This window comes from Myotis myotis, unplaced genomic scaffold, assembly GCF_014108235.1.
Source record: "Myotis myotis isolate mMyoMyo1 unplaced genomic scaffold, mMyoMyo1.p scaffold_m19_p_6, whole genome shotgun sequence".
Lineage (NCBI taxonomy): Eukaryota > Metazoa > Chordata > Mammalia > Chiroptera > Vespertilionidae > Myotis > Myotis myotis.
This window is the reverse complement of record NW_023416368.1, coordinates 37,787,596-37,814,486: the sequence shown is the minus strand read 5'-3', so window position 1 is coordinate 37,814,486 and position 26,891 is coordinate 37,787,596. Positions and strand designations below refer to the sequence as shown.

Genomic DNA, 26,891 nt, shown 5'->3' with positions numbered 1-26,891 from the left:
CTGAATGCCCTGTTTTCAGAAAGAAACTGACAGCCATGAGGACTGGTGATAGCGGCTGACCAGTGAGGTGCCCACCCCCACCATGTTTCTGGTCTCAATTTCACCTGGGCCCTCAATTTGCCCAGAAAACCACCTAAGGCAGTGGTTCTCAACCTTGACTGCACATTAGAGTCACCTGGGAATCTTTTTAAAATCCTGATTTCTGGGCCTCATCCTCCGGAAATTCTGTTTCTTTGTTATGGGGTGAGGCCACAACATTAGTAACAAAGAAACAGAATTTCCCGAGGATGAGGCCCAGAAATCAGGATTTTAAAAAGATTCCCAGGTGATTCTAATGTGCAGCCAAGGTTGAGAACCACTGTCCTAAGGCCTCCTGCAGTCTCTCCTGCTCTCTGAAACAGCTATTTTAAATCTTCCTCAGTCTTCTTAGGCCTCTGACCCCATTACCTTTCTGGAACCTGACAAAGAGAAGAGGCCATCATCATACGGGGACGCCCTCAACTTCTGCCTTCAAACCTACAAATGCACCGGCTTCTGCTCCCGTCCTTCCTCCTAAGGCCTGCACCTCCCACCCCAGTGACATCTTTCTCTGTGTATCTCAACCTCTTTCTCTAAAATGCCATTGCTTTTAGCATTTAAACATAATGAAGCTTCTCCTACCTTAGAACAAACAAGGACCCTTCCTCAGTCCTGACTCCTCTCTGACTCGTCCTATGTGCCCCATACCTTTCACCGGCGGCTTTGTGAGCTGCCTGCATTCACACTTACTACTTGCCCTTCTTACACTGTATCCACTGAAACAGCACCTGTCAAGGTCACCAGTGACGGTGTTTGCTCCTAAATCCAGTTGTTTGAAACCTGGGCATTATCCACTTTCTCCCTTCTTCCCCGTGCATCTCTAGCCAGCCTCCGTCCGGTTCTTGGTCATTGTGCCTTATAATCTCATGTCCACCGCTAGCTTCTCTCCCTCCCACGTGACTCCTAATCCAACACTCACCCAGCAGGCCACCTTAGTCGTGACCCTCCCATCCAGTCCCTCCACAGGGACAGGATCAGCTTTCAGAAATCCAAATCTGACGTGTCTCCCTTGCTGAGAGCTCCCGAGTGGCCCTCGGGAGAAAATATCAATTTCTTCACCTAGTTCACATCATCTGACTCTCAGCCTGTGGGAAAAGAAACGGGAGACACTTACTCTGTGTCAGACACCAGCTGGGGAACTACAGTCAGAAAAGGCTTGAAGGAGGCCAAGGAAAGTGGCAATTAGGTCACAGGTGACCATGAGAGATGGTCAGTGGAAATGAAATGAACAAGAAAGCAGAAGCTGGTTGTGCAAACTACTTTGTCAGGGAAGGAGACAGGGCGGTGACCTGTGGGGATAGCAAGGTTAAGGTTTTGTAAGGGAGAGATGCCAAACATGTTTAGATGGAAGATAAAGAGATCCAAGCAATTGAAAAGGGGACGATCGTTGTTGGTGAAGGCTTTGGTGACACAGATAGGAGACTGAGCACTGCTGGCAGGAGTATAATTTTTCTATACTACAATTTGGAGACAAAACAAGTATTTAAAAAAGGAAAAATTTCCACCCTGGCCAGTGTGGTTCAGTGGATTGAACATCGTGCTGTGCAACAAATGGTCTCCGGTTCGATTCCTAGTCAGGGCACATACCCAGGTTGCAGGTTTGATCCCTGGTCGCGGTGCGTGCAGGAGGCAGCTGGTCAATGTTTCTCTCTCAAAAAAAAAAAAAAAAAAAAATCAAGCCCTAGCTGGTTTGGCTCAGTGGATAGAACATCAGCCTGCAGACTGAAGGGTCCCAGGTTCAATTCCGGTCAAGGGCACATGCCTGGGTTGTGGGCTCGATCCCCAGTAGGGGGCGTGCAGGAGGCAGCCAATCAATGATTCTCTCTCATCATTGATGTTTCTATCTCTCCAGATTTATCTGAAATCAATATATATATATTGATAATATATATATATATTTAAAATCAATAAAAAAGGAAAAATTCCCATTCCTATTTGACTCAGTAACCTCACATCCTGGATTTTTTTTCTCCTGAAAAAATAGCATGGACATGCACATTTAACTGCAAGATTATCAGCCTACTATTTAGAAAAGCAAAAAAAAAAAAAAAAAAAAAAAAGTTTAATAACCTAAATGTCACAAGAGGATTTTTATCAATTTATGGTATATCCATTCAGTGAAATGCTGCATAGGCATTAAAAAGATATAAAAGAAATGTGTCAAATAGAGATAATACAATATTTACAGTATTCCATTTCTGTAAAAAGTGAAGTTTTATATACAACAAAGTCTAGGAAGAACATTAACAATGGACATCTCTGGCAGTGTGATATTATGAAATGTTTTGTTTCTTCTCATTTTCTAAATTTTTCTATCATAAATAGGAAAGTACCTGAATCAGGAAAACATTTATAAAATCATTTACACACGAGTCCATTTATATGAACTTTAAAAACAGGCAAAACGATCAAAATGTGACCTGGTTCTAGGTAGACTCTCCATAGAGCAGTGATGGCAAACCTATGACACGCGTGTCAGAGGTGACACGCGAACTCATTTTTTTGGTTGATTTTTCTTTGTTAAATGGCATTTAAATATATAAAATAAATATCAAAAATATAAGTCTTGAAAAATAAGGTATGTGTGGAAAACTAAGATGGCGGCATAGGTAAACACCGGGAAATTGTCGCCTCACACAACAATTGAAAATTACCGCAAAGGACTGAGCAAACATCATCCAGAACAACAGGAAGGCTGGCTGAGTGTAAATTCTACAACTAGAAGGAAAGAAAAGCACGCTGAGAGCCAGAGGCGCTGCGGAGGTGAAGTGCAGAGGTACGGCGGCTCGCGCGGGTGAGGAAAGGGGGTGGCGCCTGAGGACACGGCTGTCTTTTTGAATCACAGGCTCCTGACTGCTCTGAACTCCGGTTCCGGGAAGTCTCTGGGGACCCAGGACTCATACGGGGAGAGGCTGGTCTGTCCGGCAGCGAGCGAACTTGAGGGCGGCTTTCCCTCAGAGGTGCTTGCAGCCGTTACCGGAACACTGAGACGCGCGACTCCGGGCGGAGAATCGGCCATGGCTGCTTTCTCCGCCCTCTGACTCCCTGAGACCCCGCCCCACCCAGGCTTCGGCAGAGGCTTTTGCATGGGAATGTACCTAACTGCAGCCGAACCAGGCAGACCCAGGACTTTCAAGAGAAGGCCCAAGGCCCCGCAGCGGCTTGCATTGCTTCACAGCTGAGCCTCTTCGTGGCTCCTGCTGTGTGGCCTCAGGCAGAGGCTGAATTAGCACCTCCTTAGATCCAGGAGCCACTGTACCCAGTGGTCAGAGGGGGACCATCCAGACTGCAACTCCTCAGATCCATAAGGGACACACTCAGGGAGCAGACTCAGTGAGCACCAAAGCCCCACTGAAGCAAGTCTTACCCCAGAAGGGTGTCTTCAGCACAGAAGTTCTCCCACTTCAGACACAGCTGATTCTCACAGCCAATTGGCCTGGAGGTCAATTCCTCCCAGTGATTCTACAACAACCAAGGCACCAAGAGTGCACCAAGAGTGTCCACCCCAGGTAACTGGGGAGGCTGAGCTACTGGGCCCTACAGGACACCTGGCGCACAGGGCCACTCAATCAACACAGGGAAGCTGCCAAAATGCGGAGACAAAGAAACAGGTCACAAATGGCAGAAATGGAGGAAAGCAAACGATTGGATATAGAGTTCAAGGCCACGTTTATAAGGTTTTTCAAGAATTTTATGGAAACCGCCGATAAATTTAATGAATCCCTCAATAAGTATAGTGAGACCATGGAGGACATGAAAAAGGACCAACTAGAAATTAAGCATACACTGACTGAAATAAAGAATAATTTACAGAGATCCAGCAGCAGACAAGAGGATCCCAAGAATCAAGTCAAAGATTTGAAATACAAAGAAACAAAAAATACCCAACCGAAAAAGAAAAAAGAAAAGAGATTCCAAAAATATGAAGATAGTGTAAGGAACCTCTGGGACAACTTCAAGCGTACCAACATCAGAATTATAGGGGTACCAGAAGGAGAGAGAGGGCAAGATATTGAAAACCTTTTTGAAGAAATAATGACAGAAAACTTCCCCTACCTGGTGAAAGAAATGGACTTACAAGTCCAGGAAGCGCAGAGAACCCCAAACAAAAGGAATCCAAGGAGGACCACACCAAGACACATCATAATTAAAATGCCAAGAGCAAAAGATAAAGAGAGAATCTTAAAAGCAGCAAGAGAAAGACAGTCAGTTACCTACAAGGGAGTACCCATACGACTGTCAGCTGATTTCTCAACAGAAACCATGCAGGCCAGAAGAGAGTGGCAAGAAATATTCAAAGTGATGAATAGCAAGAACCTGCAACCAAGATTACTTTATCCAGCAAAGCTATCATTCAGAATAGAAGGTCAGAGAAAGAGCTTCACGGATAAGAAAAAGCTAAAGGAGTTCATCACCACCAAACCAGCATTATATGAAATGCTGAAAGGTATTCTTTAAGAAGAGGAAGAAGAAAAAGGAACTCTTACCATTTGCCACAGCATGGATGGAACTGGAGAGCGGATAAATACCACATGATCTCACTCATTTGTGGAATATAATGAACAACATAAGCTGATGAACAAGGACTGATGCAGAGACAGAGAGGCATTGATTGGACTGTCGGGACTTGGAGGGAAGGTAGGGGAGGGTGGGGGTAAGGGGGAAAGATCAACCAAAGGACTTATATGCAAGCATATAGGCCTAATCAATGGACATGGACAACGGGGGGGTGAGGGCATGAGCGGGGGTTGGGGGGGTGGGGGGTAGAGGGTAACGTGGGGACAAGGACACATATGTAATATCTTAATCAATAAAAAATATATTAAAAAAAAAAACAAAAAAAAACAGGCAAAACGTCTATGGTGAGAGAAGTCAGAATAGTGGCTCTCTGCAGGGCTACTGATGGAGAAGACATGGGAGGGGACTTTTGGGGTGATGAAGCATTCTGCATCTTGGTTTTGGGGTACACAGGTAAAATTGTATCAAGCACTCTGGCTGGTGTTGCTCTATGGTTAAGGTCTTGGGTTTCATTCCCAGTCAAGGGGACGTACCTGGGTTTCAGGTTCGCTCCCACCCCTGGTGGAGGTGTGTACGGGAGGCAACCAGTTGATGTTTCTCTCTCTCTCAGACCCTCCCCTCCCTCTCTCTCCCTCCCACTCTCTCTGTAAAATAATGGAAAAAATATCCTCTGGTGAGGATTGACAAAAAAAACTTTTTATCAAGCTGTAGATTTAAGATCTGGACATTTTACTGTGTGTAAATGATCTGTTTTAAAAGAAAATTTACCCACAAGAGAAAGAGGAAACAGGTGACTTCACAGAACAATTTTAAGGTAAAAAAGAGAAGTCTGTGACAAGACTTTGGTTTTCTCAGGAAGTAGGCTGTTGTAGTAACCAGGCTGGTGTAAAAGGATGCAGGTGGCTCGGACCTGAGGGGTGGGGGGCACAGTGGAGCGGCACCCAGGTAGTAGAAACACTCAGGGAGTTCCCTAGAGCTGGATCCAAGCTGCGGGCACCAACCCAGGGCTCCTCATTCGCTGATAGGTGCTAGGAGTCTGCACCTTAACAGCTCAGTTGACTTCAGAAACTGTGACTGAGTTCTGGCTTATAGTGGAGAGGGGCGTGAGTCCAAGACAGTTCTAGCAGAGAACTGAGGTGAGCGGGAGGGACAAAGGCTTTGAGGGTAGAGCAGGGACAGAATTAGAACCATCAAGCCGATGTCAGCGAGGGTTGGTTCTGAGGTCGAGGTGAAGCAGTTCCAAGTGAAGGCCACACAAAGCATGGCACTGCTGGGGACAGAGGGAAGGAAGTCAACCTTCACTCAGCTCCCACCTGCCCACCGTCAGGCACTTCAGAGACCAGCCCATTTAAGGGCACCTGAACCTTGCAAGGATTTAGTCCCATGAAGTTTACATGACGAGACTTGCCCTCATCAGTCAGCAAGCAGCAGGGATGTTTCAAAGCCAGATTTGACGCCAAAGCCTCTTCCCACCACACTCAGCTGCCAGTCACGTCAGGAGCCGTTTGGAGAACCCACACGCCGAGATGTGTCTCGTAGGTTGTGGTCGAGTGTCAACTGCCAACATCTGGGGACTGGCCAGCAGCAAGGGAATGGGAGCCGGCAGATAGCACGTGCTGCAGGACAGTGCACCAAGGTGGCAGGAGGGAAATACAGAGCCTGCCTCCTGGTGCCAAGGTTCGTGGGAAAATGAGTGGCACCTGCTTAAGGGTTTTTTGAAGTGGTGTCTTCAGGGGGAAACCATGTTTCAGTTTAAGGGGAAGAAACCTGGGCGTTCTAGACACCATTCTGAGAGTGAGCCAGGGGGTGGACAGGAGGTGGGAGAGGCTCGGCACTGTTAGCTGAGTCCACAGGCTGAGGGAGGGAGGGATTGTGGGGAAGCCTGGCTCCATCGGGGTAAAAGCACACAAGGAATTCCACCTGCAACACCGGAGGCATGTCAAGAAGTGTCTGGCATACGCTGCTCCCCCTAAGCCAGCGGTTCTCAACCTGTGGGTCGCGACCCCTGAAAATACATCCTGCATATCAGATATTTACATTACGATTCATAACAGTAGCAAAATTACAGTTAAGTAGTAGCAACGAAAATAATTTTATGGTTGGGGGTCAAAGGGTCACAGCATTAGGAAGGTTGAGAACCACTGCAAGCCAAGCTTTCTCTCCCCTCCACTTAACCACATCTAGGGTGAACCATTAGCAGTGGGCAAACTACAAACTGATCTGAAACAGTAATGGGAGGGATTATTTACCTAATGCCTACTGCGTGCCAGGCCCTCGGGAGTCAGTGATCAACAGCAATGCTACAATCGGCCCGATTTTACGTGACACTGAAGCCTATACTGAGGTCACTTCGCTAAAATCATGGCCACAGGCAGGATTTGGGACCAGGAGTATCTGGCATCAGGATTTGAATCTTCCTGTTCTCTGTTAATTGAGAGCCAAATTTTTACATGTAAGGTTCACAGAAGACCTTCTAGTTTACACTGAAGATGTACATTACGAAATGAAGGCCGCACATCTTTGGATAAGCAACAGGGCAGGCCCTGAAGGTGACAAGAACCTGTAACTCACAGGAATGGGTTCTTTGCAAAGGACAATGGGGAAAAGGCGAAGAACTGAGGCTTAAATTTTCTCTCAGAAATGAAAATAAATGCAAAAACACCTTAGGAGGGGAGTTCCATTAGTCCAGAATTTGTTAGATCAAAAGTGACTCTGGCCGAAACTGGTTTGGCTCAGTGGATAGAGCGTCGGCCTGCGGACTGAAGGGTCCCGGGTTCGATTCCGGTCAAGGGCATGTACCTGGGTTGCGGGCACATCCCCAGTGGGAGATGTGCAGGAGGCAGCTGGTCGATGTTTCTCTCTCATCGATGTTTCTGACTCTCTATCTCTCTCTCTTCCTCTCTGTGAAAAATCAATAAAATAAAAAAAAAAAAAAAAAAGTGACTCTCTAGTCACTCCTCTGCAAGGACACAGGTCGGTTCTGCCAAAAATGACACCCCACCCCCCCAACCCCCAAGAAACTGACAGTTACTGCTGCATGAAAATAGTCCTTCAAAATATACTCCCACGGAGAAGGAACACCTCTGGGACGGGTGCTCCATGCACATTTCTTTCATTTAATCTACAATCCTACACCAAGGAAGATGGCCGTACCTTCATGGAAATTAAAGCTCAGGGAAGCTGAAGAACAAAGCTGACAAAGGAGCCCACACCTGCAGCCAGATCTGTCTGCTCTCCCGCTACACCACTCTGCCCGAGCTGCTGTTTTTCACAGGAATGCACTCTAGGTCCACTTAAAGTCCATGCTTCTTGGCAACGCAATGCCCTGTTCCCTCCCAATGTTTCCCCACCGTTCCTTCACATAGAAAATTACCTACCACCTCTCTCCTAGACAGAAAGACCCACGACTTATAACATTTTTGTTATAAAACATTTAATGTTAACCTACAATACAATGTAAACTTTTATGAAAAAAATTTAAAGTACACTAGATTTCTTCAGTAAATTACACGTAACTATTCAGGTGCAGTCCGAGCTGGGGCACTGCATCCTTTGTGGATGGATTTCCTGTTGCTGCTTTCCTCACAAGTCCTAAAAACCGGTTGTGAAGTGGAGCTTCTTGTTCAAGCACCAGAAATACTCCCCCGATTTTGCATTCTGGGGGGTTACCACTCCTTCCCATTGTCATTTCCTGCAATTCTTTCCTTGGCCTTGGCACCATTAGCAATTTTCATAACTGCTCAGTTGAAGATTTCCTAGGTTCTTTTTAACCTTTTTTTTTTTTTTTTAAAGATAAATATTCTCCCCTGGCCATCTCTTATCCAAACATCATAGTGGAGGCAAGCAAAGAGAAAGAAGTATTTGCTGCAGGAAATTTTGCAGAAGTAGAAGAGAACACTGGAAGGGCCCCCACTGAGCTGCAGAAATTCAACTAACTCCGACCGGGTGTCTTCGCTTGGTCATTTCCATGGTCATGCAGCTGAATCTACAACTTTGGTCTTGGGAGTGCAGAAGGAAACTTGAAACAAGTGTTTTCACTTAGTTGACGACTTGCCATTTGGAAACAACAGCTGTTAATACCCAGAGGTGATGTGAAACAAGAGCAAATGCTTGCAGATCACTGGCTTCTCAGTATTTTCTCCCTTGCAGGTCCCATCGAGTTCCCAGAGATCCTTGGGAGTAATATACAGATTGTACTGACGTTGACAAAATGTGCATTTTTCAGGGAGGAGGAGAGGGCACCTGGGCAGCAGCTCTAGGGCCAGCAAGGGGACAGGAATGGAGTCTGGGTTATTGCAACAAGGACTAGGAAAGAAGCATGTGCTTCAGAAGCCTCGAAGCCTAAAGGCATAGGCTGTCTCAAGAGTTGTACCAAGAATTGTACCGACCAAACTGAAACTTTGTAATATTCTTGCATCTGACCTCCTTCACTGAACAACTTATCAAAAGGCAAGAGGCATAAAGTGCACATTGTAGAATAAGATGCAGATTGAATTATTAAGGAAAAAAATTTACAACTTCCTAAAGAGGTATGGACAAGACAGTACCACCAGCCTGGCCAATGTCCTAAGACACCTCCTGCCCGCCCCCGCCCCTACTGGCAGGGAATCAGCTGTGAACTCATTGGGGAGGGAGGCGCTTAGTGAAGTGGGAAAGTTCCTCTTTGCATAGTTGTGAGCAGGAGGCAGAATTCACCCGAGGTTGAGAGGAGAACATGGTTTATCCAGGTATTCACTCCAGATACATTTTATGACAACAGACAGCACTTTCCCGCTCATATGGCCTCAGAACAGCAGGAAAAAGTGGAATAGGCAGCCAGGAGCAGAATTAAATTTTCTAGAGATGATGTTTTAGATACCCGTGCCAAGACCACTGGAAAATCCTCAGGCTCCTTAGGTGATATCCATGAGGCTCCTCACCCTGCCCCTGGGTGTGCACCCCAACCATTGAGGCTGAAGAGAATAGTAGCCAAGTTACTGCTACCTAAGAGTGGTCCTCAGGTTTTAGGTAAGCAACAGAGAAAGCCTTTGGAGACTACAGATCCAGCAGGTTATGCTGTATCTTGATACGAACCCCTTGGTCTCACAGCATGCTAGGAACTAGCGTAACTTCAGGAGGTTGCAGTGTTGCGAGTGCACCAGTCTAGCCATAGAACACTTTGGAATACTTGTCAGCTCATGCTGGCATCTGTTAATACATGGCCTGACCCATGTACCCATTACTATGAACTCAACCACAGACGAGACATCCAGAGGTTCAAAAACCCTATTACTTTAACACAGCAATAGAGGAAGAGGATAAAAACTGCCTCCGGCAGGTGGACACATCAGAAACTGAAATCTGCCTTCTAAGAGTTCACGCAGCCTGAGAGTTGGCTCCCCTCAAGGCCTCTATTCTTTCTCCCCTTAAAGTACCACCACCACCATCACCACACACCCACTAGGCAGGAAGGGCACTCTCACATGGGTCTGCTGGTTCCATCACGGGCCCTGCTATAACTCTGGAAGGCACCAAGCTTGGCAATTCAGGAAAGCTCAGGGCGGGGCAGGAACAGCATGCGCATGAAGAGGAAGGAAGGGCTACTATCCTTTGGTTCAGACCCCGGAATAACCACTCAGTACAGATTCCAAGGAAAAGCTGCAGTGGTGTGCACAGGTGAGTACACATGGAGTTCACACCGCACATGTAGATACATCTGTACATCACAAGGGCTACAAACCCAGACTTCCCCTCACTACTCCACGTGGGGTGCATAGGTGGCAAGAAAGGACAGCAAAAGAGTTGGACCAAAAAGAACGACCTCTCTGGGAACTCGAGGGCAATGGCAGAAATAAGCACAAACCAGCCCAGGGCATCTTTATTATACTCTTGTGGGCTAAGCCCAGGGGATGAATCATGTCATGGGTTTAAAAATTGGCGCGTTATCAAATAAAGGGGGGAAAAATACACCCATGTCAGCCTCATTCCTTTGGTCATTACAAAGCAACTAAAAAAAAAGTAGAAGTTATTCATAAATTGTGGGAAGTTAAAGAACATCTCTGCTCTGTGCCTTCTCTTCCCTGGAGGCAGGAAAACAAGTCCTTAGAGATGCTGCAGTAGCTGGTTGATGGAGGTTTGTCACTTTTATTTTCCATAAAAGCAAGAATGAATGAGAACTAGTGGGAATGTCCCCTTCCCCGCTGGGACAATGGCGGGGGTGGAGGTGAAGAGCCTCCTCTCGCTGGAAGGTGTGTGGTGCGAAGGCAGTAGGGGAAGGTGGCTGCCGGCGGAACGTTCATCACTAACCTCGCGCGCACACAGGTGGTGACTCTTGCAGGCAGCATGGTTTCTGATCCTTCCTTAGGATGCAGCAGTCTTTAAAAAAAATATTGTATTATAATAATAATAATGTGAATTTTTCTTTTTTTTTTTTTGTTTCTTTTCCATTTCTTTTAGGAATTGGGGTGGGAAGGGAGAAGAAGAAAAGGTGTCATTCGTCTGTTAGGTCCTGAACAAAGAGAACTTCTGTATGGCTGAGTCCGGCCTCCTGCAGCGTCGGCGGGTTGGGCCACTCCTCTGAAGGGATGCAAGGCAGCACCCGCCGGGGAAAGTTGGCTTCGATCTGAAACTTTTCAGGGCTTTCTTTCAAGGAGAATAAGAAGTCGTGGATAACCTGAAGAGGTCATACAGAAAATGAAGAGCAGTGAGAAAAAGACATAGATATACACATACCACCACGAAATCAAATATCCCCCAGCTATCCCTAGGATGACTCTGAGACACGAAGTAATCACATTACACTGTAATTCTACTTCAAGGTCTTGCCATTTCACAGAGCAAATTCATAGAGCAGCTTTTTAACAAACAAACAAACATATATATATCAGAGAAGAAGGGAGAGGGAGGGATAGAAACACCAATGATGAGAGAGAATCCTTAATTGGCCACCCCCTGCACGCCCCACACTGGCGATCAAGCCCACAACCCGGGTATGTGCCCTGACTGGGAATCGTGCCTGGTTCATAGGTCGACACACTGAGCCACACTGGCTGGGCAATAGGGCAGCTTTTTAAAGAGATTTATTACACAGCCCAAAGCTAGTCCTACTCTGAACTGATTCATCTGTTTCTTCTTTGACAACTTGTCTGATACAAAGCTAAAAAAATGTTTACTCAGTGATCATCGAAGCACTAGTCAGGTGACTCAGTTGGTCAGAGCACTGTCCCATACACCAAAAGGCTACAGGTCCAATTCTTGGTCAGGGCAAATACCTAGGTTGTGGGTTCGATTCCCAGTCGGGGTGAGTATGGGAGGCAAGCAACCAATGTTTCCCTCTCACATCAATGTTTCTCTCTCCCCCCCCACTTCCTCTTTCTCTAAAATCAAAAACATATCCTCAGGTGAAGATTTTAAAAAAAAATCACTCACAGAAAAGTTGAAAGTATAGGACATAGAGGTGCTTTTCCTTTGAACCAGTTGAGAGCGAGCAACCAGCCTGATGTCTTCTCACCCTAGAATACTGTGTATGTCTTACAAACAGGACACTCCTACATAACTACAACACAGCCCTCAAAATCAGGAAATTTAACTGATTTAGTTATTATTCAGGCCCCATTCGAGTTTCACCAGCTGCCGTTTATAGCAAAATCCTCCAGTTTAGAACTGTGTGTTCCATTTAGCTGTCACATCTCCTATCTCCTTTAGCCTGGAGCAAATTCTTGGTCTTTTCTGACCTTGACCCATCTGAAGATTACCGGGCGTTATTCTGTTATAAGATTTCAGTTATGCCTTTCTTTCAAGGAGAATAAGAAGTCGTGGATAACCTGACTGCATTCCACTCAATTGTCCTACTCCGGTGGAGCAGTTTCTCCTGGTTCTGTTCCTTGTGATACTTAGATCACCTGCCAGGCTTCCCTATTGAAGATACTCTTTTACCCTTTGTATTTAATGAGTATTTTGTGGGGCAGTACTTTGAAATGATGGAAACATTCTGTTCCTCACACTTTCTATTTATTCTTATAGAGTCATGATTTCCTATTTTATTCAGTAAGTTATAATATTACAATCATTATTTAATGTTCAAATTATTCTAGATGGAGTCAGAAGGAGCCCATTTAAACTGGCTTCTGTGTCTTGGTGACATGTCTCCTTTGCTCTCTGGATAATTACTTGCTTTCAGGCACAAAGTGTTCAGGCTCATCTTGCGTTTTCCCTGTCCCAGCCCTGGAATCAGCCATTTTCCAACGATCCCTGATTCTTCTTAATGAAAATGGTATGGAAAGCCACATTCTAGGTGCTAGGTATGTTCGTTGCTATTGGGGTGCTGCCTCTCCCAAGCACTCTGGAGAAAGCTGGAGAATATATGTATACTACGCATCTACATCTCTATGCTAGATTGCTGTACACATATATCGAAAACCGTGAGCTCTCCCCACTCCTTACCTGGTTCTGGCTTTAACACCCCAACCCACCCTGGGCCACTTGGGACTCTGACTTCTCTGCACTGGCTGCCCCCACATAGGGACACCCTCCTTAATTTGATTGAGATCCTCCATGTCAACCTTTCTTCTGTGGGAATGCTCTTCTCACCCTGCTCTGGCTCTGACGAGGCACAGGTAATTGTATGCCACTAAGAACAGGTACCCTAGATCAGTGATGACGAACCTTTTGAGCTCAGCATGTCAGCATTTTGAAAAACCCTAACTTAACTCTGATGCCGTGTCACATATAGACATTTTTTGATATTTGCAACCATAGTAAAACAAAGACTTACACTGCCCTAGATATTCTCTACGGCCCTCTTAGCGTTCTGTGTCTAACAAAGACGCTAAGGGAGATGCCATGAAGCCACTGCTCCCCTCCTTCAGGTCAATCCCAAAGATCAGGAACACAACATTCAAATTATTCTTACTTTTTGAGGGAATCGATTTCTATTTTTTGTGCCACCTCTCATAAGCTTATTCCGCTCTGTGAAAAGTTCTGCCTTCATCTGTCTTAAACTCACCTCCTTAGAGCAATGAAAGGGCTGTAATTCCAGGATTTTAGGAGTAAACCCATGGTCCTCTAATTCCTTCATAATTTCAACTTTTTATATTTTAGTCTGTCAACATTAATCATTTTCATTCCCTTCTCTTAGCATTCACTCTATCTTTTCTGAAATGCAATCACACTTGTACCAAGTATTCTTGGTATGAATCCAACATGGGTTTTATGTAAGGGTGAAATAATATTTTGCTTCTTTTCAGTCATTGTTTGAGAATGCAGCCGTCCCATTATCCTGGGGGATATGCTCCAAGACCCCCAATGGATGCTTGAAACTGTGGATAGTACTGAACCCCTATACATGCTATACAGGCATACTTATGATAAAGTTTAACTTAGAAATTAAGCACAATAAGAGATTAACAACAATCATAAAGTAGAACAATTTTAACAATATACTGTAATAAAGGTTACATAAATGTGGTCTCTATCTCTCTCTGACAACCAAGAATGGGGCAGGGAGGTACACAGCATGGCTATGCTAGACAGAGGGATAATTCATGTCCTGAGCAGGGCAGAGAAGAATTTCATCATGCTACTCGGAACAGTATATAACTTAAAACTGATGAATTTTTTATTTCTGGATTTTAATATTTTCAGACTGCAATTGATCATGGGTGACTGAAACAACAGATAAAGGGGGACTATCGTTCTCAACCTTGGTACAAAACTGGCATTTTTTGTTACCACTGACAATGGGCAACAGGAAACGTATGACACCACCACAAGAGGTCCTTTGGATTTGTAATTGGTAAAAAATGAATTCTGGGCTGAGTATAATTTGGATTCTCTTGCAGATGCATCATTTAATAGCAAGTCGGCTGCCACTTTTCTGCCCACTCATGGGGCCTAGAGATTATTCTACAGTTTACCCTTTGTTATTTTAGCATTTTACCACTATCAAGAGCTGGACATTAAGGTCAAATTGACCATCTCACTGAACATTCACCCCTCCTTGAGGTTATTTATGAAGGGCAGAGCTCACAGGAAGATGACACAAGTACCAATTATTCGGCTGTAGCTTATTAACTAGATGAGTGTTCAATTAAAGGCCAGAACTGCCACTACACTTCTTTCCCACCCCTGAGCCTTGTCCCCATTTACAACCAAGTATTTCTCAGTCTGGAGTTTGTTTTGTATTTTTAAAATAATTTTTACTGAGAACCTGTTAAGGATTAAATATAATTAACAAATAGGTGGCTTCCCCTTTGCCACAAGCCTATTCTGTTCCACAACTACAACAGGTTGGCCTGCAAAACTCCCTAGAGAGTCAGTCTTGGTTGGGTCTGTCTCATTCCTAATGAGAGTTTGGGAGCAGGAGCTCCCGCACACCACAGGGAAGCTGTTAGTGAACACAGCTGCAAGCTAAACGCCATGTGCAAACCAGCGGTTAGGAAACACCAGGGAAAGGATATCACTTAGCAACCACCTACTACATGGTAGGTGCTGTGTGAAGCTTGTTTATTTTATCCCAATTTAAAAACTCCAAAGTCAGCCACGTGAGCACTTGTCCCCATATACATAAATGAGAAATAAAATGAGGAAGCTATTGCTTCTCACTCACCAGGCTGGCTCATAATTTTTTACTGTATATTAGCTCTCTGAATCTTACATTCCCTATTGGCCAGAAAGTTCCATGAATTCCAGAACCACATACTCACTCATCAGGATAACCCCTAGAGCAGTGGTTCTCAACCTTCCTAACGCTGCGACCCTTTAATACAGTTCCTCATGGTGACCCCCAATTTCATTGTTACAAATTGAACATAATGATGAATCACAAAAACAATATGTAATTATATGTATGTTTTCCGATGGTCTTAGGCGACCCCTGTGAAGGGGTCGCGACCCACAGGTTGAGAACCGCTGCCCTAGAGTGACAAGCACAGTGCCTGACATGTCTTCAGTTTAAAGTTATCAGAGGGCAGATTATTACTTCTGTTTTACAGAGGGCTATCTGAAGCTCTATAAAAGATCCTGCAACATGTCCTCTTCTCCAGTTAAACAAGAAGAAGTAATAAATGTGCTAGCAAACTACATTTCTAGTATGCATCCTCATTTCTAGTATGCAATGACCCCTAACTATTTCCAGTGATTAAGGAAATGGAAGAATCTACTGCAATTATAAATTTGGAAAATCAACTCTCAATATAAACAGAAAATTCTTTTTGGTTACAAATACCAAAAAGAAGTTAGCATTCGAGTTATGATGAGCCAGGCACAATGCTCAACATTACACATATGAATTTAATCCTAACGATCCTATTAGAGAGTGCTTATTACACCTGCGTTACAGATGAAGCAATTGCGGCTTAGAAATTAAGACAACTGACCAAAAAAACACATTTAAGCCCTAGCCAGTGTGCTCAATGGATAGATCGTCGGCCCACGGGCTGAAGGGTCCTGGGTTCGATTCCGATGAAGGGCACATATCTCAGTTGTAGGCTCAATCCCTGGCCCTGGTTGGGGTGTGTGCAGGAGGCAACCTATTGATGTGTCCCTCTCACATTGACGTCTCTCTCTCTGTCTCTCCCTCTCTCTTTCACTCACTCTAAAAAATCAATGGAAAAATATCCTCAGGTGAGGATTAACAAAAAAAGAAACTTATCTAATAACTCTGGAAGAATGAGAATTTGATCCTCATTCTGTAAGACTTTAATAAGAGTCTCTGCTTTTAAGTACTTCCTTATGGACTGACAAACACTATTTACCTATGGACGCCAGATTTACAAGGCAGCCCCACAGAGTGGGGCTTCACATGGCCTGCAAGGGAGGCTGGCAACTGAGTGAGAAGTGCGCATGCCTTTATATCCAGATGCGTCATTCCGGAGCTCCTAGGTCAGCGGACACAGAGCTTTCTCTACAGAGCAGCGTGGGCTCTGTGGCGAGCCTCTCACCTCTACACAGTTTTGTGGGGGACTTCTTGGTAAGGTACCCTTTTTCTTAGCTGAGTTCAAATCTGATGAAAGGAACCTTTAATACAGCTTTGAATTGGTAGCTAGAACTGAAGGCACCTACAGTTCACTGCACTCCTCCTGCCCGCCTTCCCTCTCTACTCTCCTTCCTCCCCGGTTCATCAGAGCAGCAGATACAACACCACTCTAGCAATTCCTTAAAAGCCTCCAAGTCTACAGGCCAGACTCTACATCCACATCACACAGCTTAAGCAGTCCTTACTGTTAACGACTGTGAGAAGTGGAATCGTCTCTCTACTCGAGAATCATTGGGTAATTTGAAAATAATCTTGACGCTTTCAGGGTCGTCGGGGGAAGGCTCAGGGGGCAGGCGCTCCAACTTCCTTTCCTTTTCCTCCTGTAAATTCTGTAGGAACACAAAGCAAAGGTGAGGTATGGCTCCGATTGGGAAACAAGAAATACAATCACCATATATTAGTGCATCCAAAGAAAAATTAGTAACTAATATGAGAAAAACTTGTTGGCAAGAGTCAGAACAACCAAATTCAGAGTACTAGTGCATCACATACACTATTTATTGACTGTATTTGGGGGTTACCTCTTCCAAAGAAGGGAATGAACAGAGGAACACTGGCTATAGCCAAGTGGTAATACACAATGAAACGGGACCGCACACGATGCCAAATGAGCCAACACTGCTGCTAAGTGCGCCTGAAACTGCTGCAGTGAGTAAACAGCACCATGGCCTGTTTATTACCTACGTTTACTTTTCATGGAACCGCGCTGTTTCACCTTTTACTCGCTGTTGTATTTTTTAATTAAAATTTTTATAAATTTTAAAATACTTTTGGTGAAAGTGTAGTGAACATATAAATGGCAAAGAGAGTTTAAATCACCCACAATCCCATAATCTTCTGGTATTTTTCCTTTCACACTCAAGAAGAGACCGGTTTGCCCTGGTCGCTGTGGCTCAGTTGGTTGGAGGGACAAGTGGGAGGCAACCAGTCATGTTTCTCTCCCTAAAATCAATAAAAATGATAGAAAAGACCGGTTTGGGAGTCACCAGGAGTAGAGACAGGTTCATCACCTGCCGCCGTCTCTCCTCTGCCAGCTTTTGCTGTTTCACTTCCTCCTCCTTCCGCCGCTTCCGCTCTCGCTCCTCGCGTTTCTTTCTTTCTTTTTCCTGGTCAGCCCTGAGAGAGGCCAGGTAGGCCTCATCCTGCTGTTGCCTCAGCACCTGGGTCTGATTTCGTTCTTCCCTGCAGACAGATCAAAAGCACAGAAGGAAAAGGGCAGTCTCACCAAGCTGTGTTTTCTTACACTGACATTTTTGGGGGTAAAGAGTTTTACAATCTTGGCAGAGGACTATTTCACACTACTATAAAGGATTCCAAAGCAGAGTCTGGTAGAATCTGAACAAGCCGTCTCTTTTCCCAGTTTCATTTGGCAGAAGAAGAATTTTTTCCAAATTCTAACAAAAGTAACACAGTATAATTGTCATAAAATGATCATCAGAGCATATTTTACAGGTAAAGAACCCTTTGGGCCACACATTTTTGTATATGTCGCTTTCATAAAACCAAAAAAACACATACATACATCTTACAAGATTTGAAAAACATAGAAACGTCTTATTCAGAGTTCTAATAAACTAAGAGAAAACACTGTAACATTCTGGTGTATTTCCTATTTTCTCTCCAAAAAATGATGTTTGTACATTAGGAGTCTGTGTGTCTATATAATTAAAAGAAAATATACCAAAATTTTCAAAGTGGTGGTAGGATTATTTAAATTTCTTCTTTGAGCTTTTCTATGTTTTCCAAATTTTCTAAAACTAATATATATTACTTATAAAATGGGAAAAAGAGTTACAACCATTTCTTTCTACATTTAAGCTCTTTATATCAAGGCCCTGATATTCTAAATGACACAATCTATATTCTTGAGCACAGAACCCTGGCTTGTATTTTGATTCACATCTCTAAGAACAGATGATCTGATGGAGAGTTAGGTCAAAGTACTTAACTATTTTAACACTAAATGGACAAAGCTTTTAAAGTTGTCTTAGAGAGAGAAGTCATGATTTGTGGAGCCCAAGGTCAGCTGGTCTCTCTCTCAGTTCTAGAGAGGAACTCCCTGTACCTTTCTAGGCGTTCTGACACCAGGTAAGTCTGGTTTGCATCTATGATAAATGTCAGCTGATTAATGAGGTCATCAGGTTGAATGAGGCCTTCTAGCCGTCCCACCACAGTCATCCTCCGATCCTTCAGCATAATCATGGCCAGGAATGGATAGGTGTTCTCTCGTAAAGCCTGTGAAACTGACAGAAAAAAGGCCCAACAGGTCAGGGGCAGGACTTTGGGATAAAATACATCAACTTAGACTTTCCACAATGAGCAAGAGAGAACTGCTTTAATCCCAGCTGGGGAAGAGGGCGGTGTCATTTATTCTCTGCCTCGTTTCCCCCTTAGTTTCTTTAAAAGGTGTTTTTTTTTTATTGTAGAGAGAGCGGAATGGAGAGAATGAGAGGGAGAAGGGAGAAGGGGGGGGGGAGGGGGAGGGAGAGAGAGAGAGAGAGAGGGAGAGAAATATTGATGAGATAGAAACATCATCAATCAGCTGCCTCCTGCATGTCCCCTAATGGGGATCGAGCCTACAACCCAGGCATGGAACCAGCGACCTCTTGGTGCATGAGTTGACATTCAACCACTTAGTCACACTGGCCAGGCTCCCTCTTATTTCTTAAATGATTTCTTTTGGTGGTGGTGGTTGTTCTTATATATTTGTGTTCCTATTCCCAGGTAATTATAGTAGAATAGATGAGGCTTTCCTGGTGGGGGTGTGGTGGTCACAATGATGCTAGGGAAGGCTGCAGAGTTCAAGGACAATGTCTGTTTGATGGGTAACAAAGGATTTATAAAACTCTAACTACTACTTAGCATAATTTTTCCCTATGGAAGAGGTCAAGCCTATAGGGAACAAGGCTTCAAGTCTTAGCCTTATGCTACTGGTGCTGATCTCCATCACCATCTTCTCTCTTCTCTTCTCTTATCCAATCCCTTCCTTTCACCATGTCTTTTTTCACTCTGCAAAAAAAGCTAGCTTTTGTTTCAAAGGCGTTTGTAAAGTTGGCTTCTAAATAACCAAGATTTTACCACAAGTTTTACCTATGATTTCCTTACAGTTTAAGAGATTTTGCAAGTTTTTATAAAAATATCTTTAGTCTCGCCGAAACCGGTTTGGCTCAGTGGATAGAGCGTCGGCCTGCGGACTGAAGGGTCCCAGGTTCGATTCCGGTCAAGGGCATGTACCTGGGTTGCGAGCACATCCCCAGTAGGAGATGTGCAGGAGGCGGTTGACCGATGTTTCTCTCTCATCGATGTTTCTGACTCTCTGTCTCTCTCTTCCTCTCTGTAAAAAATCAATAAAATATATTAAAAAAAAAAAATCTTTAGTCTCGCCCTAACCGGTTTGGCTCAGTGGACAGAGCATCGGCCCGCGGACTCAAGGGTCCCGGGTTCAATTCTGGTCAAGGGCATGTACCTTGGTTGCAGACACATCCCCAGTGGGGGGTGTGCAGGAGGCAGCTGATGGATGTTTCTCTCTCGTTGATGTTTCTAACACTCTATCCCTCTCCCTTCCTCTCTGTAAAAAAATCAATAAAATATATTTTTTTAAAAATATATCTTTAGTCTCCTATCCACCATCCACCCTCCAAAGCTGTATTAATTAGCATGGCAAATGCATGCTGTAGGAACTTAGAGACGTTTAAAAACCAATTGGGAGTAAAGATTCAGATTCCAGGATGTAGGCAAACATCTGTTGCAGCTTTGGTTCTCAGGATCTAGCATAGTGGCTGATATGCTAGTATTCACTCAAAAGTTGCTGAACAGAAGTAGCTGCACTATAACTACATTTTTTTTCCCCACTGGAAGCCCTTATGTTTCATACTGACTTCTAAAAATACTGTAAGAGTCATTATCAGCAAAGAGCTGAACTTTCTGAATCCCTATCGGCACTCAAGGTACTCAAATAACTAACTCATTGTGCAAGAAGCTCTATTAAAATTACGGATGATGAGAATAAGCTCTTCAGTAAGAAGCCCATTAAGATTAAAGGCAAGCCCTTGACTGATGTGGCTCAGCTGGTTGGAGTCATCCTGTACACCAGAAGGAACTGATGGCTTCAATTCCTAGTCAGGGAATATACGCAGGTTATAGGTTCAATCCCTAGCTGGGGCATGTTGTGGAAGGCAACAGAACTATGTTTTTGTTTCGCTCTCTCTAAAATCAATTAAAAAAACCAAAACATATCCTCAGGTGAGGATTATTAGAATGGACCAGAGTGGGGGTCTGGATGAACAAAGGTAAAGGGATCAGGAAGTGCAAATTGGCAGATACAGTCACGGGGATGTAAAGTATAGCATAGGGAATATAATCAATTATATCGTTTTAACTATGTAGGGTGCCAGGTGGTGTTAGACTTATTGGGGGGATCACTCCATAAGTTATATAAATGTCTAACCACTATGCGGTACACCTGAAACTAATATTGAATGTCAACTGTAATTGAAAAAAAATGTTTTAATTAAGCCAAAACCGGTTTGGCTCAGTGGATAGAGCGTCGGCCTGCGGACTGAAAGGTCCCAGGTTCGATTCCGGTCAAGGGCATGTACCTGGGTTGCGGGCATATCCCCAGTGGGAGATGTGCAGGAAGGAGGCAGCTGATCGATGTTTCTCTCTCATCGATGTTTCTAACTCTCTATCTCTCTCCCTTCCTCTCTGTAAAAAATAAATAAAATATATTTTAAAAAAATGTTTTAATTAAAAAAAGAAAGAAAAGCATGGGCTAAAGTCTAAAAAACCTGAGCTTACTCCAAAACTTGCTAACTGTGTGATTGTGGACAGGCTTCAATCTCTAAGCCTGTTTCCTACACCAGGAAGTGGAGGTGTAATACAACCTTCTCTCTCAGGACTGCTGAGAAGATTAAATGAGATAATGTATAAATAGCAACTAACATTGTGTCTACCATAGAATAATCATGCAATAAATGGCAAGTCTTTCCAGATTATTCCAAAGATATCCCTATAATCACAATGAGGCAGAAGAAACACAACTTACCCCTGTAGCCCTCAGGCTTATTTGTGGAGCACGCCCAGAAGAGCATCCTAGTGTTTATTAGTGAAATAACTTCAGGGGCACAGAGGGTGTTGCTGTGGAGAGGGATAAAAAGGACAGGAGAGAACTTGCTTACTGTAAACTCTCAGCAGATAAGGTCAGAAGAGAAAGAAAATGATCAATCCACTCACCGACAGAATTCATCAGAGTCCTGGTGATCATCTCCATGAAGATAAACCAAGAGAAAGCGAAGCTCCCGCTTGGCATCATTCAGTGCCTGTGGGAAACAGAAGATCACTAATTATTAGGATGACTGTACCTTGAGCTTTTAATTAGGCTAATGGTCCTAATGGATACATTTAGGAACAAAAGGAGAAATGAGGAAAAAAAGTAAGCAAAAAATCAAAAGTCCTGGACTACTACTCTCACACCCATGGAGTTTATCTCCCTATGCAAAGTCCATGCTAACAAGCATTAATAAAAACATTTTAGTTGTATCAGGCACCTGAGAGTAGAGAGCTGACAAAGAAAGGTCCCCAACAAATCACAGACGTCAGCTGTTGCCAGTCTAAAGGAAGATAAAAACAGGAGTGTCTGACCACCTGAAAAGGGAGGTGAGAATTTTGCCACTTTACAGCTCCGACATCCTTGAAAATAAAAAATACTGCAAAGAGGATCCCAGGCTATCTACCAAGCAGGAATGAGGGACGGTGGGACCCAAAGATGCTCTAAAGAGCATGGGGTTGAAAAGATCTTCAAAGACCAGGCTAGTGTCCAAGATTCCCGTGTGTGCTTTTGCATTTGCATAATCGTAGTCCATTACAATTCAATTAAGATTTCCTGAATGAGCAGTCGTGGTCTACCCTCCACATCAGGATCACAGCAGAGAGAGTGTATGAGAGGTGCCTATCTCATTCAGTATCGCCAGCACTGAGCACAATGACTAGCATATAGTAGGTGCCTAATGCTTATCCAGTGGGGTGGGAGCAGCCAGTGAGGGAGACTGAGAAAAAGCAGATGTGAGAGAATCAAAGCAGGAAGCGAGAGTAAGCACTTTTCTATTTCTCCAGATAGATTTGGGAATCCTGGGGGCTATAGAATACAACTACCCTTTGGCCTATGCCTATAGTGTTATTTCTACAGTTTTCTCTGGCAAACTAGAAATACACTTAAAACCCATAGAACTCTTCATTTTCACCCCGAAGTAACAAGTCAAAGGTCGGTGAGGTTTGGGCTACTGAGATGTGCTGCCTTGAATCTATGGTCTATGCCCTTATTCAACTCTGTGAGGGATCAAAGAAGACTTCAGGCTTTGCCTTCAAAGGTATAGGAAAGAAGACACTGACACAAATAACTAAATACAGAGAAAAACGTGAAATTACTATAAGATTAAAAACAACACTATGAAAGCACTACTTAAATCGCAAAGTAGGCCAGGGTAGGACATAACAATCACTACAGGGCATAAGAAGGGAATGACATGAGCTGGTTGAAGGACGGGTAAGATCTAATTAGCAAAAATGTGAGGACAGCATTGCAGGTGGAGGGAACAGCAAAAGCAAAGGCACAGAGGTGGGAAAGTACAGACTGTTCAGGAAGCAGTTTAGCTGGAACCTAGGATATTGGGGAAACAAGTTATGCGGGTAAGACCTCAAAGGGAGGTTAGGATTAGATCAAGGAGGGCCCAGCTAGAAGGTTTGGTCCTTTTTTCTGTAAATAGTTAAGAGCAATTTAAGGTTTCTCAGTAAAAGAATGATCATGACATGATCAGTGCTGGGCTTTCCTTTCCTTTGTGGAGAGAATCATATCAATAAATTGGCATCTATATGGTTTGTGGCACTGACCTGGCTGTACGTTCCCTGGTAGAAGACAGGGTGTGCCCTCCCATATTTTTCTTCAAAAGAGTGCATAAATGAAACAATGTCCCCAACGGGGTCAGTGACCCGGCTGCGAGGGTCAGGCCGTATAAAACGAAGAGCAAACCTGGGGAGGAAGGAATAAATATCACATGAATTGGCTTACTGTAGTGCATGTGGACGGGCCAGTTTGTAAAGATTCCTGTACCAGAGGCAAGGCAGCAAACGGAGGTGGGGAGTGGACCTCAAAACTGAGATGAGAGCCTGGCTCAAAAGCTGCAAAGCAGCAAGTGTTGTTCCATCACCTATTCAAGAAGAATGTGAACTACGAGGATTATAAATTTCAATACTGACCCTAACAAACCCTGAGTGCTCTCTGCAGAAAAATTTACAGCTAGAAGAACTGGGAAAGAAAGACACAGTATCCAAAAGATCATGGATCAAGCTGTGCCCCAGACTCTCCATATGGGCACCATCTATATGGGAGGCACAAGGCACGTGGCTACCAAAATTTAAATTAAGTAAAATACAACAAAAATTTCAGTTCCCCAGTCACTCTAGGAATTTTGAATTTTTAGTGCATACTCCCAAGCTATTCGAATTATGGACAGGAACTTGAAACCTGAACTTGTAGTCATGATTTACTTGCTCTTCAAAGGGGCAAGTAAATTCTGCATGATGATTTATGGTTGATGGCATCCTCAGAGGAGACTGTTGAATTGATCTAGAGTGCACTGGCAGATTTGGGGGCCTGGCAGCTATTGTAAGATAAAGGATGGTCTGTTTCTAAAGAGCCCATCTTATTTTATTTGCATAGCACCATTTATTTGTCCTTTGGATTTCCATAGAAGGCAATGTTACATAACATTAAACAAGTTGCTTAGATGATACAGTTTTCTTAAAATTAGTAACACATGCCCGGCTAGCATTGCTCAGTGACTGAGCCTCCACCTATGAACCAGGAGGCCACAGTCTGATTCCTGGTTAGGGGACAGGACTGAGTTGCGAGTTTGATCCCCAGTGTGGGACATGCAGGAGGCAGCCGATCAATGATTCTATCTGTCTTTCCCTCTCCGTTCTTCTCTGAAATTAATAAAAATAACATATATTTTTCAAATTAGTAACACATGCCATGCATATTTTTTTCCACGGAAAACAAACAATATTCATATACTTGAGAAAATTTCAGCACAGAAAAGGTGACTAAACTATGACACTTTCCTTACCAAATCTTAAAACAATTGCAATTCCTTACCCCCTCAAACTCCTAATGTGTAGTAGTATACAATTTCACTTGGAATTTCTCCTGAGTAATCAAATCAAACTGACTGACACAAACATTCCAGAGCAAATTAAAAACAAATGTAAGAAGCTGTGTACAGTCAAATAAATGATGACATTAGGGAGACTAAACTTTAAGTGGTGAGCACACAATGCACATACAGATATATTATAGAATCATACACTTGAATCTTATATAGTCTTATTAACCAATGTCACCCAATAAATTTAATTAACAAAAAAGCTGTTTATGTGAGTAGAAATCCTGTAGAAGATTGATGTTTGATAACTTTCTCTGAAATTAGTTTTAGGATTATCTTAATAGTCTTTAAGTTCCATTTCGATGAATGAATGGATAAAGGATTTACCTTTTTTGTTTCTCATTATAATATACTGGAGTCCCAGTGCACGACATTCGTGCACTGAGGAGGGGGGGGGGGGTGTCCCTCAGCCCAGCCTGTGCCCTCTCGCAGTCTGGGACCCCTCAGGAATGTCTGCCTGCCGGCTTAGGCCTGTTCCCCCGAGAGGAGTGGGCCTAAGCCGGCAGGTGGGCATCCCCTTAGGGGTTCTTAGCGCTGCCTCAGGGGCAGGAGAGGCTCCCACCACCGCTGCTGCACTGGCCAGCTGCGAGCCCGAGCCCGGCTTTTCTGCTGAGCGGCGCTCCCCCTGTGGGAGCGCACTGACCACCAGGGGGCAACTCTTATGTTGAGCGTCCACCCCCTGGTGGTCAGTGAGTGTCATAGCGACCTGTCATTCCACTGTTGGATTGATTTGCATATTAGGGTTTTATAATAAAGGATACTTTAGGACAATTAGCTTAAAAAAATAGAGATATCAACTTGGTCTTCATTAAGATTTTAAAGGTTTTTACATGCTCATTCTTAAATAAACAGGGATGAAAAGAGTACTAATTGGTTAATTGTTGATCTATAAAAACTTTGCTAAAGCAAGAAAGCCATTCAGCAAGCAGGCTCCTAAAACACTAAATGGCCCTGGCCAGCATTGTTCAATGGTTAGAGTGTTGGCCAGAGTACTGAATCCCAGTCAAAGGCATACCTGGGTTGCAGGTTCCATCGATCCCCCACCCCAGTTTGGGTGTGTGTGGGAGGCAACCAATCGATGTGTTTCTCTCTCACATAGATGTTTCTCTCCCCCCTTGTCTCCCTCCCTTTCCTCTAAAAAAAAAAAAATCAATGGAAAAAATATTCTCAGGTGAGGATTAACAAAACAACAACAAAAAGACACTAAATGACCAAGGTAAAAGGTGTTGTCTGAACCTTGCACTTGTACAGCTGCTGGGGCCTCACGTAAGACCTCTATTCCCTAAAGCAGCGGTCGCCAACCTTTCGGACCTCGAGGACCACCAGTTGGCGACCGCTGCCCTAGAGCCAGGCAAAGGCTATCCCACATTTGAGGGAGGTCCAAGTTATCCTATATGCAAGGTCCAGACCACAGAGTCAAGCTCTACCTATTGGCCCATAAACATTTTAGTTCCCTATAAAGCCTAGGTGTGGGTTCGTCTACTACTCAGCTCTAGACCAGACGCCCAAACCTAATGTGCCAGCAATTTGGAGCCCCTGGACATTTTCTAGCCCTGGCTCCTCTGTAGCTTCTAGTGCTGAGCTCTCCAAATGGTACATGAAGGAAGCAAGAAAAAAGGTTAAGTGTGAAGCAAGGGGGTATACATACACAAAGGCTCCAGTATTATCAGCCTGAACAGAAGGAATTGTATAGGAGTGTCTAGAGAGGTGAAACTTGTAAGGGAGTCTGGAGAAAAGTGAATAATCTGAGAGCAGGATAATTTTTTTGGATTATCAGTAGTCAGATGGAGTTATCTAGATGGGTTAGGGTAAAAATTACAAGTAATCTGAAGCTAGTAGATATGGTGGTTAGAAAGGAAAGGGTGAATTAACTAGAGAATGTTGAGGTGACAAACATGGTGGGAGGAGGGAAGATAATAATAAATGTGGTAGATTCTTGAAAACGATAAGCAAGACTAGTTTCAAACAATTTCATTTCACATCATCTGTTATGTTTGAATAATTTAAAATATGTTCATACTTCATAAAAAGATTGTTTAAGAGGAATATTCAATCTGATGTCA

General features: G+C 43.9%; 1 protein-coding gene across 5 annotated transcripts in view; it reads right to left on the bottom strand.

Annotated features, from left to right (window-relative positions):
• Positions 1 to 8,343: 8,343 nt before the first annotated feature.
• The window catches only part of FAF2 (Fas associated factor family member 2), a 40,434-nt gene continuing 21,886 nt past the window's right edge, over positions 8,344 to 26,891 (bottom strand). For 2 of the 5 annotated variants that reach the window (XM_036312705.1, XM_036312708.1), the window contains 7 exons: positions 23,495 to 23,633; positions 21,842 to 21,927; positions 21,654 to 21,745; positions 18,675 to 18,852; positions 17,620 to 17,803; positions 16,795 to 16,938; positions 8,344 to 11,248 (listed from right to left, as the gene is read on the bottom strand). In XM_036312705.1, coding sequence (XP_036168598.1) covers positions 11,066 to 11,248; positions 16,795 to 16,938; positions 17,620 to 17,803; positions 18,675 to 18,852; positions 21,654 to 21,745; positions 21,842 to 21,927; positions 23,495 to 23,633 — 1,006 coding nt within the window. In that variant the 3' untranslated portion in view covers positions 8,344 to 11,065. Of the gene's footprint in view, positions 11,249 to 11,933; positions 12,399 to 16,794; positions 16,939 to 17,619; positions 17,804 to 18,674; positions 18,853 to 21,653; positions 21,746 to 21,841; positions 21,928 to 23,494; positions 23,634 to 26,891 lie in introns of those variants that run through there. The other 3 variants (XM_036312706.1, XM_036312709.1, XM_036312710.1) reach the window with 3 other exon arrangements.